Source organism: Schistosoma mansoni (genome assembly GCF_000237925.1).
Source record: "Schistosoma mansoni, WGS project CABG00000000 data, supercontig 0194, strain Puerto Rico, whole genome shotgun sequence".
NCBI lineage: Eukaryota > Metazoa > Platyhelminthes > Trematoda > Strigeidida > Schistosomatidae > Schistosoma > Schistosoma mansoni.
Window position 1 is genome coordinate 192,358 of NW_017386072.1, and position 15,808 is coordinate 208,165.

At 33.8% G+C, this 15,808-nt stretch overlaps 1 protein-coding gene across 1 annotated transcript in view; it reads right to left on the reverse strand.

Moving 5' to 3' along the window:
• Smp_137760 overlaps window positions 1–8,861 on the reverse strand; it is a gene marked incomplete at both ends in the record, with an annotated part of 28,867 nt that extends 20,006 nt beyond the window's left edge. The window contains 2 exon segments of the mRNA XM_018793998.1: window positions 7,745–8,127; window positions 8,452–8,861. Coding sequence (XP_018647105.1) covers window positions 7,745–8,127; window positions 8,452–8,861 — 793 coding nt within the window.
• Between the last annotated feature and the right edge of the window lie 6,947 nt (window positions 8,862–15,808).

Genomic DNA, 15,808 nt, shown 5'->3' on the forward strand with positions numbered 1-15,808 from the left:
TCTTCTTCTGATTGCGAGATCATGGATGAGCAGTGGTAAGTAGTTTAATACTAGGACGAAACGACCGTTCAGTGCTTCAAGGTTTTCAATGGTGGTTTAAAATTGGTCGGTTCAAGATTTCTGTGTTATTCATTAGAACTCATCACTTTAACTACGGCATATAATTTTCCATACGTTTTGTGAGTAATCTGGAGTATTCAAAATTCATTTGATGTGAAATTCGTCATTTTCAGTTTCCGGTATGAATTTAATTAACTTCGATATTTCATCTAATTTGACACAAAAATGATAATAATATCGGATTTGTAACCATAGAATTTTATGAAATTATGGAAAACAGTTGTTCATTTATGCACAAAAAAATTTCCTGTATGTTAGAATAAAGCTTATTGAACATCTGAGTGAAAATAGTATTGTTGGTTTTTGTATTGTCCTAATTTACACAGAATCTCGAATACGAACGTCAAGACAGTTCTACTGTACGGAGCTGACATTTAGAGAACTAATACAACCATCATCAAAAAAGTACGAGTATTTATAAACAGTTGTCTACACAAGATAGCCAGTATCGGTTGACCGGATACCATCAGCAACAGCCTACTGTGGTAGAAAACAAACCAGCTTTCAGCTGAAGAGAAAATTATTTTTTTTAAGTGCTGTAAGTGAATAGGACATGCATTATGAAAGTCATCAAACTGAATCACGAGGAAAGTGCTAATTTGGAATCCTGAAGGGAAACGGAAAAGAGAAAGGCTGAAGAACACAATACTCCGGGAATTGGAAGCAGATATGAAAAGGATGGAAAGAACCGGAAAGGATTGTTCAGGATACAGTTGAATGGAGAATGCTGGTGGGCAGGCGTAAGTTGGTAAGTAATTTACACAGTGGGGATTCTTAATATTTTGTGGTGTTGTAAATTAAAGAGCACTAAGGACAGTTGTAGCAGCATATTATGAAAGTATAGTATATACTTGATCGGATCCAGAACATTTAATTCCTTTTTTTATTTACCATCAAATCACGTAGTAGACAATTTCCAGATTAAGTCAATGCCTGACGCTTAATAATTTTCTTTACTTCTATTGGGATGATCCTGAAAATTTCTCGCAATAGACATGACAAGCTAAGGAAACATTAAGAAGCATTTTATCCAATCAGCATTTGATTGGACGTTTTGCTAGAAATATCGCGAAAATGAGAAGTCACATGTAGAGGTTCTGATCGGCTGATTACTATACTGCTACTATGTTTAGTGGTATTCTAGAATTTTCAGGAAAACCCAAGGACTTCTAAAATATTATAAAAACCCTATATTTTCTGTACATAAATGAACTTTTGGAGTAAAGTGCTTCCCGCATATTTTGTGCCTTTTCTTTCGTGTTCAAGTTGTTGCGTAGTTCTAGCTTGGGGGGTTACGAAACTAGCTTAGGATCCGAATATAGCGTTCAATCAGCAAGACTTATCAATATCAAAGAAACTAGAAAAGATAAAATCCTTCAGCTACACATGTTAACTTGTGTGTAGTCAAACAATTAAACAACGACTAATTATTTACATAATGATATTAAAGAATAGACTAATCATCTAAATAATCTAAAATCTACTTAGTCTCAAAGCTTCAAGCATTCTACTGTAAACAACTGACGTAACGAAATTATCTAGATGATTTTGAAAAAATGGATCGGATCGCAAAAAGGAAACAAAGGTACAGCAATTATGAAATATTATGAATAGCTCTTTACAGTATTGTCTGTTTCATTAATTGCTTTTGGAACAATGAACTTATTTGATAATGAAAAATAAAAGTAAAAACGGAGAGAAATTAGATTATAACAACGATTCAATTTCCCCATAGTTTATAATCGAAAAAGGATAATAGGAAAGCAAAACATTAAGGTAAGAAAAAAAACTGAGGGGATATAAAATGGATGTTTGGCAAAAGAAGAAATCAATGTAGAAGAAGTAAAAGTGAATTCATTTGGATCATCTTCAATAATATGAAATTTAATCACTTCACTTTATCACAAAATTGATGGAATTTAGCTAACAATAGAATTCAGAACACGAGTCTCATCGTGCAATAACAATATTCCGAGGAAATCTACAGTTGAATACCATGAACCTCTCATTCTCCTCCCTAGTTAGTGGTTCCGTCACATACATATCAATAGGATGGGGTTAATGTCTAAGCAAAACCTTAAATTTTACTTTAATTTCACATCATCTAATGAATCACAATATTTCACATCAGTTTATTTACCCCCGAATACCGTGATATGTTAGAGAGTGAGCAGAGTCTACTCATTCTCTTCAAATGCTCCCACATAGCCATAGAAAAAAGTCTTGTTTAAAAACACGCCAACCAGATTAAACAAATTAAACCATTTAAACTCTTCCCTGTGAGTTGAACGAAGGATTATGACGCCATAAATTATTGAGTTGCATAAAATTTAGGATGTTCTTTGGCGAAATGTGATATATCAATATATGCCACTCCCATACAAGTATCTTTCACTACACATTAACATATCATAAACTGACAACTTTTCTACTTTTCTCATAAAAGGCGTGAGTTCTCAAATAAAAGCTTCTGGGACGATATTCGTAAAGTGCGTAATCAAAAGTATAGACTGGAAAGTAGTATAAAAAACAATAAAAGCATAAATATGATAGATAGAGTATATAAATCGAAGGATGAAAGGTCCAGAATGATAGTTAACTCGAAATTTATAACGAGCTAGAGGTTAAATATAATTGCACCACTGTGAATGATCTTGTGTCGTGCTTCATACAAGCTACTCTCTGATATATCCTTGATCAACAATCATTAACTACATGGACTGATGTCATGTGAAACTACCCTAACCCTAACATTTTTCCAAACTCCTACGTCAGCCGGTATCGTACTCTGAGGGTTTATGTGGCATTATCAATGGACTTTCCTTATTTACCTAGTACCTCACGTCTAACCTCACCATAACTCTCCCAGTCGCTCCATCATGTACGGTCAATATTTCGAGGACTCTTATCGTCAAATACTTGCAGCCCACGTATATCTTCTATTTATATGGGTCATAAAGCTTTGCAATGATACAAGGAAGACTGTTGGTGTACTCCTCTATTTTATCGGTAGACGGATGTCCCAGCGGTACAACAGATGCCTCAATGTAGTTGTAACTAAACGAGCTTTCCGTGTCGATCTGTAGAGTCTATCAAACACCAACTCACCTGGATTTGCAAATGAATCAGTAAACGCTCTCCACTAGTTCACTTCCTACTGACAGGCCCTGAAGCCACTTTTTACATTTTAAGGAGAAGCAACAAAAATCAAACATCCTCAGACTGTTATTCGGAGTGTTAAGGGGGCTCAAAATTTTGTCAGTTTCTCCACCAAACCTGATGACATCACTTGAGTACTTCAAGTCAATTGGTAAATCTTTTGATAGGAGATAAATCCATGAGACACTAAACAAAGAAAATATCAGGTCTAAAAAAATGTTTACGTTAAATAAAAACAAACACTATCTGATATTGCCGATTCAACTGATACTTCACTGTAAGTTCTGACTCGACTAATAATGTTAAAGTAAAGGGTATTCACAAGCTTCATCTACTTCTTTGCTATGAAATGTGTATTCTGTGTTCCAGAATTAACAACTACCAGAAAAATTAACAAATTTCAAGTTAATGTTTATTATAATAATTCATCAATCCGACTAAGCCAGTTTGAATTATTGAAAATTATAAAGAGCATAGATTAAAACAAATAAAGTTCGAATCTCGCGAGGCAGGATCGTGGATGCACACTACTGAGGAGTCACACAATAGGACGATTTAGCCGTCCAGTGCTTCCAGGTTTTCTATGGTGGTCTAGCTTCAATTGACTCATGATTTCAACTATATATAAAAAATTATCTGATTCGTTTGATTTTATTCTTTTCGTTATGTAATACATTTTATTAACCAGACAGTTTAATTTTGTTTGTATCCGGTTTACCAATTAATTACTTATCATTATACTGATAGATAACTCTAAATATTACTGTTTAAATGTTTAACAGAGTCTGATCAACTATAGTCTTTAATATCACATAACAGGAAATCACAAACTCTCACCGGTTACACTTAACACTTCTGAACTTCTATTCTTATTCAAATGTGATCAGATTAGATAATTAGTCTGCAGTGTAACTTTTCTACTGCATTTAGCACCCACCTCAGACAATTGAAAATGGTCGCGCACTATTGTGGACTGCTTGAACCTAGACATTAACATCATTGGATGCGAGCTCCATGGTCTACAGGTTAAGCGTTCGCATCCGAGAGAGAAGGTGTTGTGTTCGATTCTCGCTTGCATGATCATGGATGCCCATTGGTAAGGATTCTCATATTTGAATGGAACGACCATTCAGTGCTTCCAAGTTTTCAATGGTGGTCTAACTTTGATCGGCTCATGATTTCAATGAAATCCATCAATTTCTACAACCCCATACTGACAAAATAAATATGAATGTGTAACCTACATTTTATAGTTTACATCACGAACAAATCTTAGGTGATCTTTGGGAACCAGGAAGCACTGAATGGCTTCCAACAGGTATCTGAGGTCAGCTAGTGAGTGATGTGGAAAATAAGATTTATCAATTTCCACAAACACTTTGTGGAACCTATACGTTAGTCTGTAAAGAGGATTTGAATGGAAAGTAATAGAATTTAATTAAATTTTTATTCAGATCGTTTGATATTCCCTCTTCATAATGAAGTCGTCTTTCAATAACACTAAGTATGAAACAGAAAGACGATAGTTTTGTAGTATAGATATCTAACGATTAAATATTTCACAAAATATCAAGTAAACTGAATTAACCTTCACCTAATAAGCTGCATTATGATTTCGACCGACAATTAATCATAAGAGGTGATGCTTACTTGAATCGTGTGTCATTGTATTAGTTGTCTTGGCTTAATTCCATGCAAAAAATGTTTATTTACCGGATAATTTGACAACTAGAAGACATTTCATAAAACAGAGAAGCTTCTAAATATTTTGAAGCTTAAAATCCATTATTAGTATGAATAGAAAAGAATATTGTAGTGAAAAACACGAAGATACTGAAACTGAATAAAGTACATGTCATCATTTAACTAAAGGACCAAGAATCAAGACAAAATCTTAAGCTCTATACTGAATCAAACAAAAGTAAACAATACAGACGAAAGGGAACAGGCTATAAAAAACAGTAATCAGATCATTTTTTGTTGAGATCGTGAACCGATCGATGTTAGACCACCATTGGAAGTTTGGAAGCCCTGAATGGTCCTTTCGTTCTAATATGAGAATCCTTACGAGTGGACATCTATAATCACGCAAGGGGGGATCGAACCCATCACCTTCTCTCTCAGACACGAGCCCTTAACCTGAAGACCACTGAGCCGAGATTCAACTGTGCTAATGTCTAATTTCAACCATTTTAATCATTTTTGGATTACTATTAGGTTTTCAAATGACTTTAACTGATGATGATGATGATGATGTGAAACTGGCTTTAAAATATCAATTATTGTTGTTTCAGAATTACGAAACAAATCATTTTGTTTTAATCGTACTTCAAAAATTTATCAATAATTTCTCTCGTTAATCTTATAGTCTCTAGATATAAACAGTTTGAAATACACCCACTTATGATAAATTTACAAATGTGTTGAAATAATGATAAACTTGATTTATGTGTAACACACTTTATGGTAAGTTTAGACAAATTTGGTTTTAACAGCAATTTTCTCAAGGTTGACCAGAAAAGACCTTGGTAATGTGTGCCAAAAAACATAAATCTATCTATATATATATATATAATTAGAAACTAATTTCGTGTTTGCTAAGGTCATACTGTTGATTAGATCCTGTCCATCTAATTCGATGAAGAGTATCCATGGCCTTAACACTGATAGTGCGTGTAACGTACAAGTAGTAACTAGCAGAAAACCTGGATCCAGGTGCACTTATTACTAATGTTTATCAAAATAAAATCTATATGTTGTAGTAAAAAGAGCATCACTAGAACACAATAAAAAGAGGTTGATAGACATAACTAGAAAAATAAAATTCACTCCAATGTTGACCTTTAGACTATTTTGGCGAACGAAAACTCAGGTTGGGTAAACCAATTTATTGTTTAATGCAAAATTACGGAGTTCTTTGTAAAATGTGAAACTATGCATTAAATATTTCATTTGCAAATTTTCCATCAGTTGTACTTTACATCCTTCATGATTTTCCCAATCCCCGATCCCTTAGTTTCTTTTTCTGTTTTCTTCAGTGAAATCTTATCAACCTTCTTTTTATAGGCATTCAACTTTTGATTGGTGTTACATACTACTTATATCTGTCGACATAAGTAGCCTACACCACACTATTAGCAAAGTGCCTATTTCACTGACTATCTAAATTTATTATGCGTACAACAATAGTACTTTGTACTTAGATGTAAGAAAGTTGTCAGTGAACCAATTCTCAAGTAAGAAAGCAATAGAAGTTTACTATAAAACAAAAAAAAAGGCATAGAAATTCATGAATACTTATAAGTTTTCCTAGTACTGAAGTTCGCTTACGTTAATCTAATAATTTTTAACCTAAAATTCAGTCATCTATCAGGATGAGCGTCCAGTGCTTCTAGGTACTCAATGGTTATCCAACTTATATTGGTTCACGATAACAACAAATCAAATCATTTCGACAACCCTATACTGAGTACTATTTCCGTTATAAAGCCTTACAATATCTGTGTGTATCATTGATTTACTATTGCCTATTCTATAAAAAAATATAAACTCCGATCTAATACATGATTTCATCGTTATCACAGTTTTGAATAGGATAAAAATCATTATTTGATTCTTTTGTTAAGATGGAAAATCCATATTAAAAGGAACCAGAATGAAGAATCTGGAAACTTTTGACTAGACTAAACGAATATAATGATAATAGTGTAAATAATACTGGGAATCAATCAATTGTTCTAAAATATCTTGAAAATTATAATTTTTTTGAGGGGGGGAAAATACATTTTCTAATTAATGTACAATATAAATTCACTTGGTATTGTTTAGTTGAATCTTCCCATTGATGTTTAGGACTGCTATTGGCCAGTTTCACATTGGCATATATGCATACTGTGCGTATATATTGAGGCAGTACGCACAGTATGCATATATGTCAATAAGAGACTGATCAATGGCAGTCCTAAACATCAATGGGAAGATTCAACCAAACAATGCCAAGTAAATTCAAACTTCACCCCATTGCATATGCAGGTGGATATCGGGACTCAGTAGCTGAGTGGATAACGCGATAGCGTTTGAGGCGAACGATACTGGGTTCGAGTCCCAGAGTGAACATCATCTCTGAGATGCAGGTACATCCAGCTGGTGAGTCCCAAACAGGACAAAACGCGCATCAAACTGGATTCCACTTCTATCCACTATCCATCTTTGCTTATAATCTACAGTATAGTATAACTGAATTTTCACTTCAAAAAAACTTCTTTCTCTCACCTACTGACAATTCTTTAAATCAATTATTTAAGGAAATAGTAAATATCAATTACTTAAATGTATTATTATGTGTATATCAAAACAAAATGTATTCTAAATAAGATGGCTAAACAGGTAATGGAACTCTAAAGGAAAACTCAATGACTATATAAATGAGTAAATGTATAACAACAAAATGAAAAGGAAACACTTACCTTATTTTTAGTTCGTCTAATATCAAATGCAAGTCGATGACATAAATCCAATAATTTACGTCCTGAAGGACTTAATTTATACAAATCAGGAAATATCTGCGATTCTGATTGAGTTAAAAGTAATTTAAAAATAGGTGAAAATAATGATACTGATGTATGAGAAGGATTAGATAATGATTTTTCATTTGGCAATGACTTTTTATTGTCACCATTACTAGTATTATGAATATTACAAAATAATAAATTATCATTAGGAAGATTTTCTACAGAGGTATACATATCAGATGGTTCAGCAAATTTTTCAATCAAATTATTGATAATCATTTCAGCTTGTTCAATTTTCATTTCAGCATAAACACATCTAATTGCATCAATCAAACTCTCTACATTATTATTATTAGTAGTATCATTATAAGTAGTATTGGTATCATTTTTATCACAGAAATAAGAGATATTAGATAAATTGTCATTTGATAATATTTCTTTATTACAACATTTTGAAATGAGCTGATCATCAGTTTGTACACCAATACTGACAAATAATGATTTTTGTTTATCCATTATTGACGGTAAGTATTGATCAACATCATCACCATCATCGTCCTCATTATCATCATCATTATTTTTGTTATTGTTACTATGATTACTATTTTGTGTAGGCGATATTTCATTCGATATGCATGAATCATTTATTGGTGATAGATTACTTTTTATATAGGAATGATTAGTTAACATTGTTGAAATATCATTACTATTCTGATGAATACCATTTGTATTCAACAGATTGTATTGTGAAGTTTCTTGCTTTAGATTACAATGATAATTAATTGAATCTGAATCCAAATAAGGATAATGACATGGTTTAGTAGACCAACCATTTGCTTTAAGTTTATTTTTTGAAATACATTGTACTTCCATTGAAATAGCAGATTTAGTAAAAGAATCTATAATACGAAAAGAAATAAATAAATAAGGAGTTATAAAACACACTATTATTATTGTTATGTATATTACAAATCTCATTTGATTTGTGTAAGGGCTGTGATACTGCCCAGATGTCCAAACTGAAGCAGGTGATTTTCTTAGGGAGCCACACCTGTAGCCGATGTGCACCATTGGTTTGGAATGAGGGTTTTCCAACTGCCCTAGATGGACTTTCTGTGTCCACCAACCTGGTTAAAGCGTCGGACATTAGCTTTTCGTCCTCTCAATTTCGTAAACAACGTAATGCAATGAGAAGGTAGGTAGTGAGTAGGAATTCCTTGACAGAGGCTATATAAGCGTGGCGATGTGAGAACATTTGGAGAAGGAGAACGGACTCTCTTCATTCTCTGCCATACCAGGGCATTTGGGGGCTATCATATATTATACTTAACAGTTATTGGAGTAATTTTCACTAAGAACTGATGAGGTCACTACAATATTAAAATTTCCTAGGCTGAATCTTATGTAAGTTAGCGAGTGAGTAAAAATGAGTAACTATGAACGAAGACGGTAATCCGACCGATATCAGTTCATGATTTTAAAAAGACTACCTTCAAATTAAGTAAATTGTTATTAAATGAATGAATTATGAGTAACATTGGAAATCAGGACTTGCTTTTCATCTTATTCAGGCTTCGTCAGCTGAAACATCAACAATAGGGTAATTCAAATCACTACTAAAAAGAATTTAGACATCATGCCTGTTCCTCAAGCTAATTGTTATCTGAATTTAGTAGCTCAATGAACAACAATTTGGTAGTCTGAAGTAAAAAGTGTTGTATTCGAGTCCCAATGTGAACATTAACACTGAGTTATAGGTGCATTTAGACGACAAGTCCTAAATAAAACAAAATAGGTGTCCTAGATTGTATTGTTAGCAATAACTCGACTTCACTAAAGAACAAAGTGGTTTAAAAAATATGATTAAGCATCAAACTTTAATGATTAGGAGATATAAAAACCTAATAATCAAAATTACTTAAATTCTTTCCGAATGGCACCTTATTTCTCAAAAGTTTACATCAGTTAGTCAGTCATCATCATTGTAGAGCCTCACACGTGTGTGTTGAGCCAAGCCATTATACCATATTTACACAACCGAATGGAATTGACAAAATAAATAGCAAGAGGGACTGAAATAAGAGAGTAGAAATGATAAAAAGACTAAAAATTTGGAATATGATTTGAAAAGGTAATGTGGAAGATTGTACATAGAGAAATACTGGAATTCGAGATCAAGAGAATAATGGAAGATGGTCACTTAATATCGTGGATTGCTTGAACTTAGACATGAACACTTGAACGCCAGCTCAGTAATCTACAGGTTAAGCGCTTGCATCCGAGAGAGGTGTTGGGTTCAACTCCCGCTTGCATGATCATGGATGCCCATTGTTAAGGATTCTCATATTTGAATGAAATGACCATTCAGTGCTTCCAAGTTTTCAATGATGGTCTAACATTGGTCTGCTCATGATTACAACGATAGTCAACAATATTCACATCCTTATTATGAAACTTGAAACTTATTACTGAACAAGTTAGAATGAAAGGTCACAAAATTAAACAATTTATATTTATTCTTATTGATCGTGTTACTACTGTACACTATTACTATATTTATTTAAATTTAAATTTGGCGACATTATTTGAAATGGTTTCTAAACAATTATTTTCTCATTTATCTTTAATTGTCAAAATTGTTTAATTATTACTACTAGTATATCAGAAGGGGTTTTGTGGATATCATTATAATTTCAATGGTTGAGATCATGAGTCACTTGAAGATATACCACCATAGAAAACATGGAAGCACTAGACGGCCAAATCGTCCTATTATGGGACTTCTCAGTAGTGAGCATCCATGATCCCGCCTCACAAGTTTCGAACTCATGACCTATCAGTCTCGCGCGCGAGCGCTTAACCTCTAGAACCACTGAGCCGGCACAATAGAACGAAACGGACGTCCAGTGCTTCCAGGTTTTCCATGGTGTTCTAGCTTCAATTGATTCATGATCTCAACTATTGAAATTATCATTATATCATTTGTCACCTGTTTGTTCTCAAACTATATTCTAATATTTTACTTTCAACACTTTCTTGTTATCTATCATTGTACTTATTTCAAATGTGGCAATTTGGAATGATATATATTTGTGTCATGTCGTTTGTTTATAGCTGATTTAGATCTGAAATAAGCATTTGTAAATTAAATGAATCTTTAGCATCTATTGAATAACCTTATATTATCCTAACGAACTTAAAGGATGCGGAGAATGATCTTGAATTCGTTATTATGACTATTAGCTTTATTCAATATAATATCTTTGGTACAATAAAGAATTCTCAGTACAAAGTATTTCAACAGGTTTCTGTTTCTTACTTCTTCCTCGATCCTGACGATAAATATTGAATGATCACCAGTCCAGTCCAGTCAATCGATATCTGTATAATGTACGTTCGTTTCGCTACATATGGCCAGCAACCACAACATCTCTGACCAGGCCTATTGTAACCTTTACAGAGAAATGTTGTACATTTTCCATAAACGCACCTAGATAGGTTGCGCAATTAACGGCCATAATGACGTATTAAAACAAAACAAAATTAGATAACTTGTTGAAATATCTAAATGACAGGAACAGGTAACGCAGATGTTTAATCGAGCTGCCAATGATCCCTTATACTCCGTCAATAAGTACAAAGACCACTTAAATTGTTTGTTCAAAGAATGAAATAGATTTAAACGAATTCAATAGTTTTACATCATTTAAAGCCGGTTTTTTCTCAAAATTTATTATCTTAATATCAGAGTATTTTTCATCATAGAAACTTATGAATTTCAAGAGTAGATTAGTAGTTTGTATTTAGTTACTAAGTGGTAAACAATTTCGTAAACTATTTCTCCTTGTTTTCATAATCTTTATTTATGTGAAAACATTATGAACGTTTGATCAAATAAGGTTGTAGAAACACTTTTAAAACTATATATTTGATCTTTTTAAATATATGTATTACATAGCAGAGTGTATTAATAATACCATACATTTTATGTAGTTGAGATCATGAGTCAATTGAAGATAGATCACCACGGAAAAGCTGAAAGCACTGGACGGCCAAATTGCCCTGTTGTGGGACTCCTCAGCAGTGCGCATCCATGATCCCACCTCGCGAGATTTGAAACCATGACCTACCAGTCTCGCAAGCGGGCACTTAGTCGATAGACCACTGAGCCGGCATCCAAGGGTGTTAATGTCTAGCTTCAACCAATCCACGAAAATGAGGACCATTCACTAATTGTCTTCAGTGAGTTGACATCTCCCAACAGACCTGGTTGAACTCCATTGGTTACTGCGAGTCGGGATCGTGGATGCGCACTGCCACCGAAGAGTCCCACAATAGGACGATTTGGCCGTCCAGTGCTTCCAGCTTTTTCATGGTGGTCTAGCTTTAATTGACTCATGATTTCAACTATATAAAATTACTAAAATCTCCACAAAACCCCCTCTAATTACCATCTTAATTTATTAGAATGGGGAATATTCAAATCTCAATACTTTATACTTTGTAATTTGTTATTAATAGCTTAAAATACTACTAGCCAATTTATTCCTCGAGATGAATGTTAGATTTTACAATTATAAAGATTTAAAATAAGTTATGTAACTGTTATTTAAGTATCATAATTTCAGAATTAAACAGTCCAGTGCTTTTAGGTTTTCCATGATGGTCTAGCTTCAATTGACTCATGATTTCAACTATGTATATATAAAAAAATTACTAAAAATCTCCACAAAAAACCCCCTTTAACAGTTATACTTAATCAAATTTCTTCCATTTCACTTATAATCACTATCATTATCATCAAATTAAATTCATTTAATAAACATCGTTGTTTAGTTCATTAAGATCTATAATATGGTATCATGTCTTATAACCACGGAAAGATCAATAATTTTTACCATGAGATAAAAAAAAGAACAATTATACTATAGGGGTTGTGACTTTGGAACTAGTTGGTTGTTTAGATAAAATGATTTGTTCAATTTTGAAATAATGATTACAACAGACTGAAAATTGTAGAAACACTAGACCGTTGTTTTATATTTTTACTTGTGATTAATTATTACTTTTTAAATCCAGTGTACTCAGTCAGTCAGTCGACAACAACGTAGAACGTTTTACGTACGTACATCAGTTCAAGTTGTCATACCACATTAGCACAGAGATACAGTTGTCGATTCAAATCCCATAGTGTTAGAAGTAGTAAGAGTATAAGCAGTAATGTGAGAGATTAGGGTTTAAAAATGTTATTTAAGGAGTATAATACAGTGAAATAAATTTGGAAAGAGAAAAAAGATAGAGACATGAAGAATTCAGAAGATTAGAATTTGGCAGAACACAAAGAGTGGATGCACCTTCGCCATTGCAAACCATTTTGAGCCATGTCATTTAAGGTCTCTAACCATCGGTTGTTTTAATCTCGCGAATCCCAACCAGGTAGTCTACACCTACTAACATGGCTCAGTCCACTTGTCAGTGACTTCGTGGATTTGTGTCATGTTTTGGTTTGGCCGCCCATAGCTTTCTTCCAACCTACTCCTACACCATAAAACACTGCACGTCGGTACAGTCGGTGTTTGGGCATACGTAACACGTGTCCCAGCCATCTCAACTGATGAAGTTTCACTACTTCATTAATCGATTTGCCATCCTTACCTAGTACCCGTTTCCTAACAACTGGTATAACTTACTCGGTGGTCCCAGGATATACGAGCAATAATTCGAAGACACCTATGATTGAATTCTAGTAGCCTACAAATATCCTCTACTCTTATCGGCCATGTTTCAATGTCATAATGTAGGACGGAAATAACTGCTGCGCAATAAACGAGTCCTTTAGTTGCTGGACGCAACTTGGCGAAAGCTAATTGAACCTTCTGTATCCGTGCTGAGAAATCAACACACACCAGACCACAAGGGCTGATGAGACTCCCAAGATAAATGTACTAAATTACTGAATACTTTTTTGGTTTCAATTCACATTCTGAATTCATTCAAGCTTAAAAAAATCTAACACCAAGACTTCAATCATTTTATTCAACAGTAACATGATTTCTGAGAAAATACAGTGATTTCTGATTGAATTTCATGAAGTATTCAAAAGTCTACATTCTACAACATGACAGAAAATCTCTGGTAAACTTGAATTCTAGCCAATTTTTCAAATGATATCAGTTCTTGAAAATTATTGGAAAACAAAACTAACATCAAAATTAGTAAGAACATTAGGGAATCCATAAAGGTAGTATACAGAGACTAGACTTAACACTACTCGATCAAACTGTTTTAATTAAATCGATCATAGTAATCAATCAGAAAGTCACCAGTTGAAACATTATCATATCTACATTTGGCTTGTAAACGTTAGATAACATCATTACCGCTTCTGCATCAAAAGTACGATTAAAAACTGAATACGTGATATTCTGCTTGTTCACTAATTTACATTAAAATTCTTTTGAAAATCCGATTGACAAAAGGGGGTTTTGTGGAGATTATAGTAATTTTATATAGTTGAAATCTCCAGTGGAGTTCAACCAGGTCTGTTATGAGATAGTAACTCTCCGAAGACATTGGTGAATGGTTGCTCAATTTCGTGCATGGGTTGAAGTTAGACATTAACACCGTTGGATGCCGGTTAGCTCAGCGGTTTAGAGGTTAAGTGCTCACGCGTGAGACCGTGAGATCCAGGGTTCGAATCTCTTTGGGTCTAATATTTTATAACTACTGTACAGTTCTTAAAAATAAACTCATTGAAAAGTTTTCACCCTATGAACAAATTATCCTATGATTTAATCAGTACAATGTTTTTTTCTATAAAATACAATGATAAATGATCTTTTAATTGTTTAATAACATTTCAGTGAGACTATAATCTATGGACGACCTTTGAGCGACGCTACAAAGACCCTTGGAATGTCCACCGCCAAATCAGGGTTATTAACCAGTGTGAGGAATCAAGATTAGTATTTACAGTTGATAGTTAGAGTTAGGAATTAGATTTAAGGTTTTCATCACGAACTGACGTCAGCTATAATGCCAAAACTCGATTTAGCCAAATGAATTACTTAATTTTGCGCCAAATTTCAAGACGTGTCATCGTAAATCTGATTGGTCCGTCTATAAATTATAGTCTCTCCAACATTTCTCTTTAGTTATTTTAATTGAGAATCATACAATTACACAATGTAAACATAAAACATATATTTATACCGATTTATTTCTTTGTAAAATATTTTTGTATATTTCACATAAAAAAAACGAATAAAGACAATATGATAAATAAGAAAGAGAGATAGCACTATCCTAGAACAAACTATCCATACAACAGAGAGATGATTATGTACATATTTACCTTAAACTAATAAATGACTTAATAGTTGAATTCATGAGTCAATTAAAGTTAAACCACCATAGAAAACCTGAAGGCACTGGACGGCCGTTTCATCCTAGTACGGGACTCCTTTGCGGTGCGCATCCACGAACCCGCTCGAGGGACCCAAACCTATGACCTGTCGGTCTCGCGCATGAACACTTAACCTCTAGACCATTGAGCCAGTATCTAACGTTATTAATGTCTAACTTCAACTAATCCATAAAATTGTGCCATCACCTACCATTTTATCTTCAATGAGTTACTATCTCACAACAGACTCGGTTGAACTGCACTAGTCACGACTTCTATAATATCCACAAAACCCCCCTTTTTTATTATAATAAATGTCCACGAACCCGCTCTCGCGAGATTCGAACCCAGGACCTACCAGTCTCGAGCCGTAGCCCTTAACCGATAGACCACTGAGCTGGCATCCAATGGTGTTAATGTCTAACTTCAACTGATCCACGAAGTTGAGCAACCATTCACCAATTGTCTTCAGTGAGTTCCTATCTCACGACAGACGTGGTTTGCACTCCACTGGTCACTGCTTCTCACTAGAGCTCCTGGATGTACTTCCCGAAGTCACTAGTGAGCATATGATTATATTAATTATGGAAGAGGTTTTTGGAGATTTAGTATA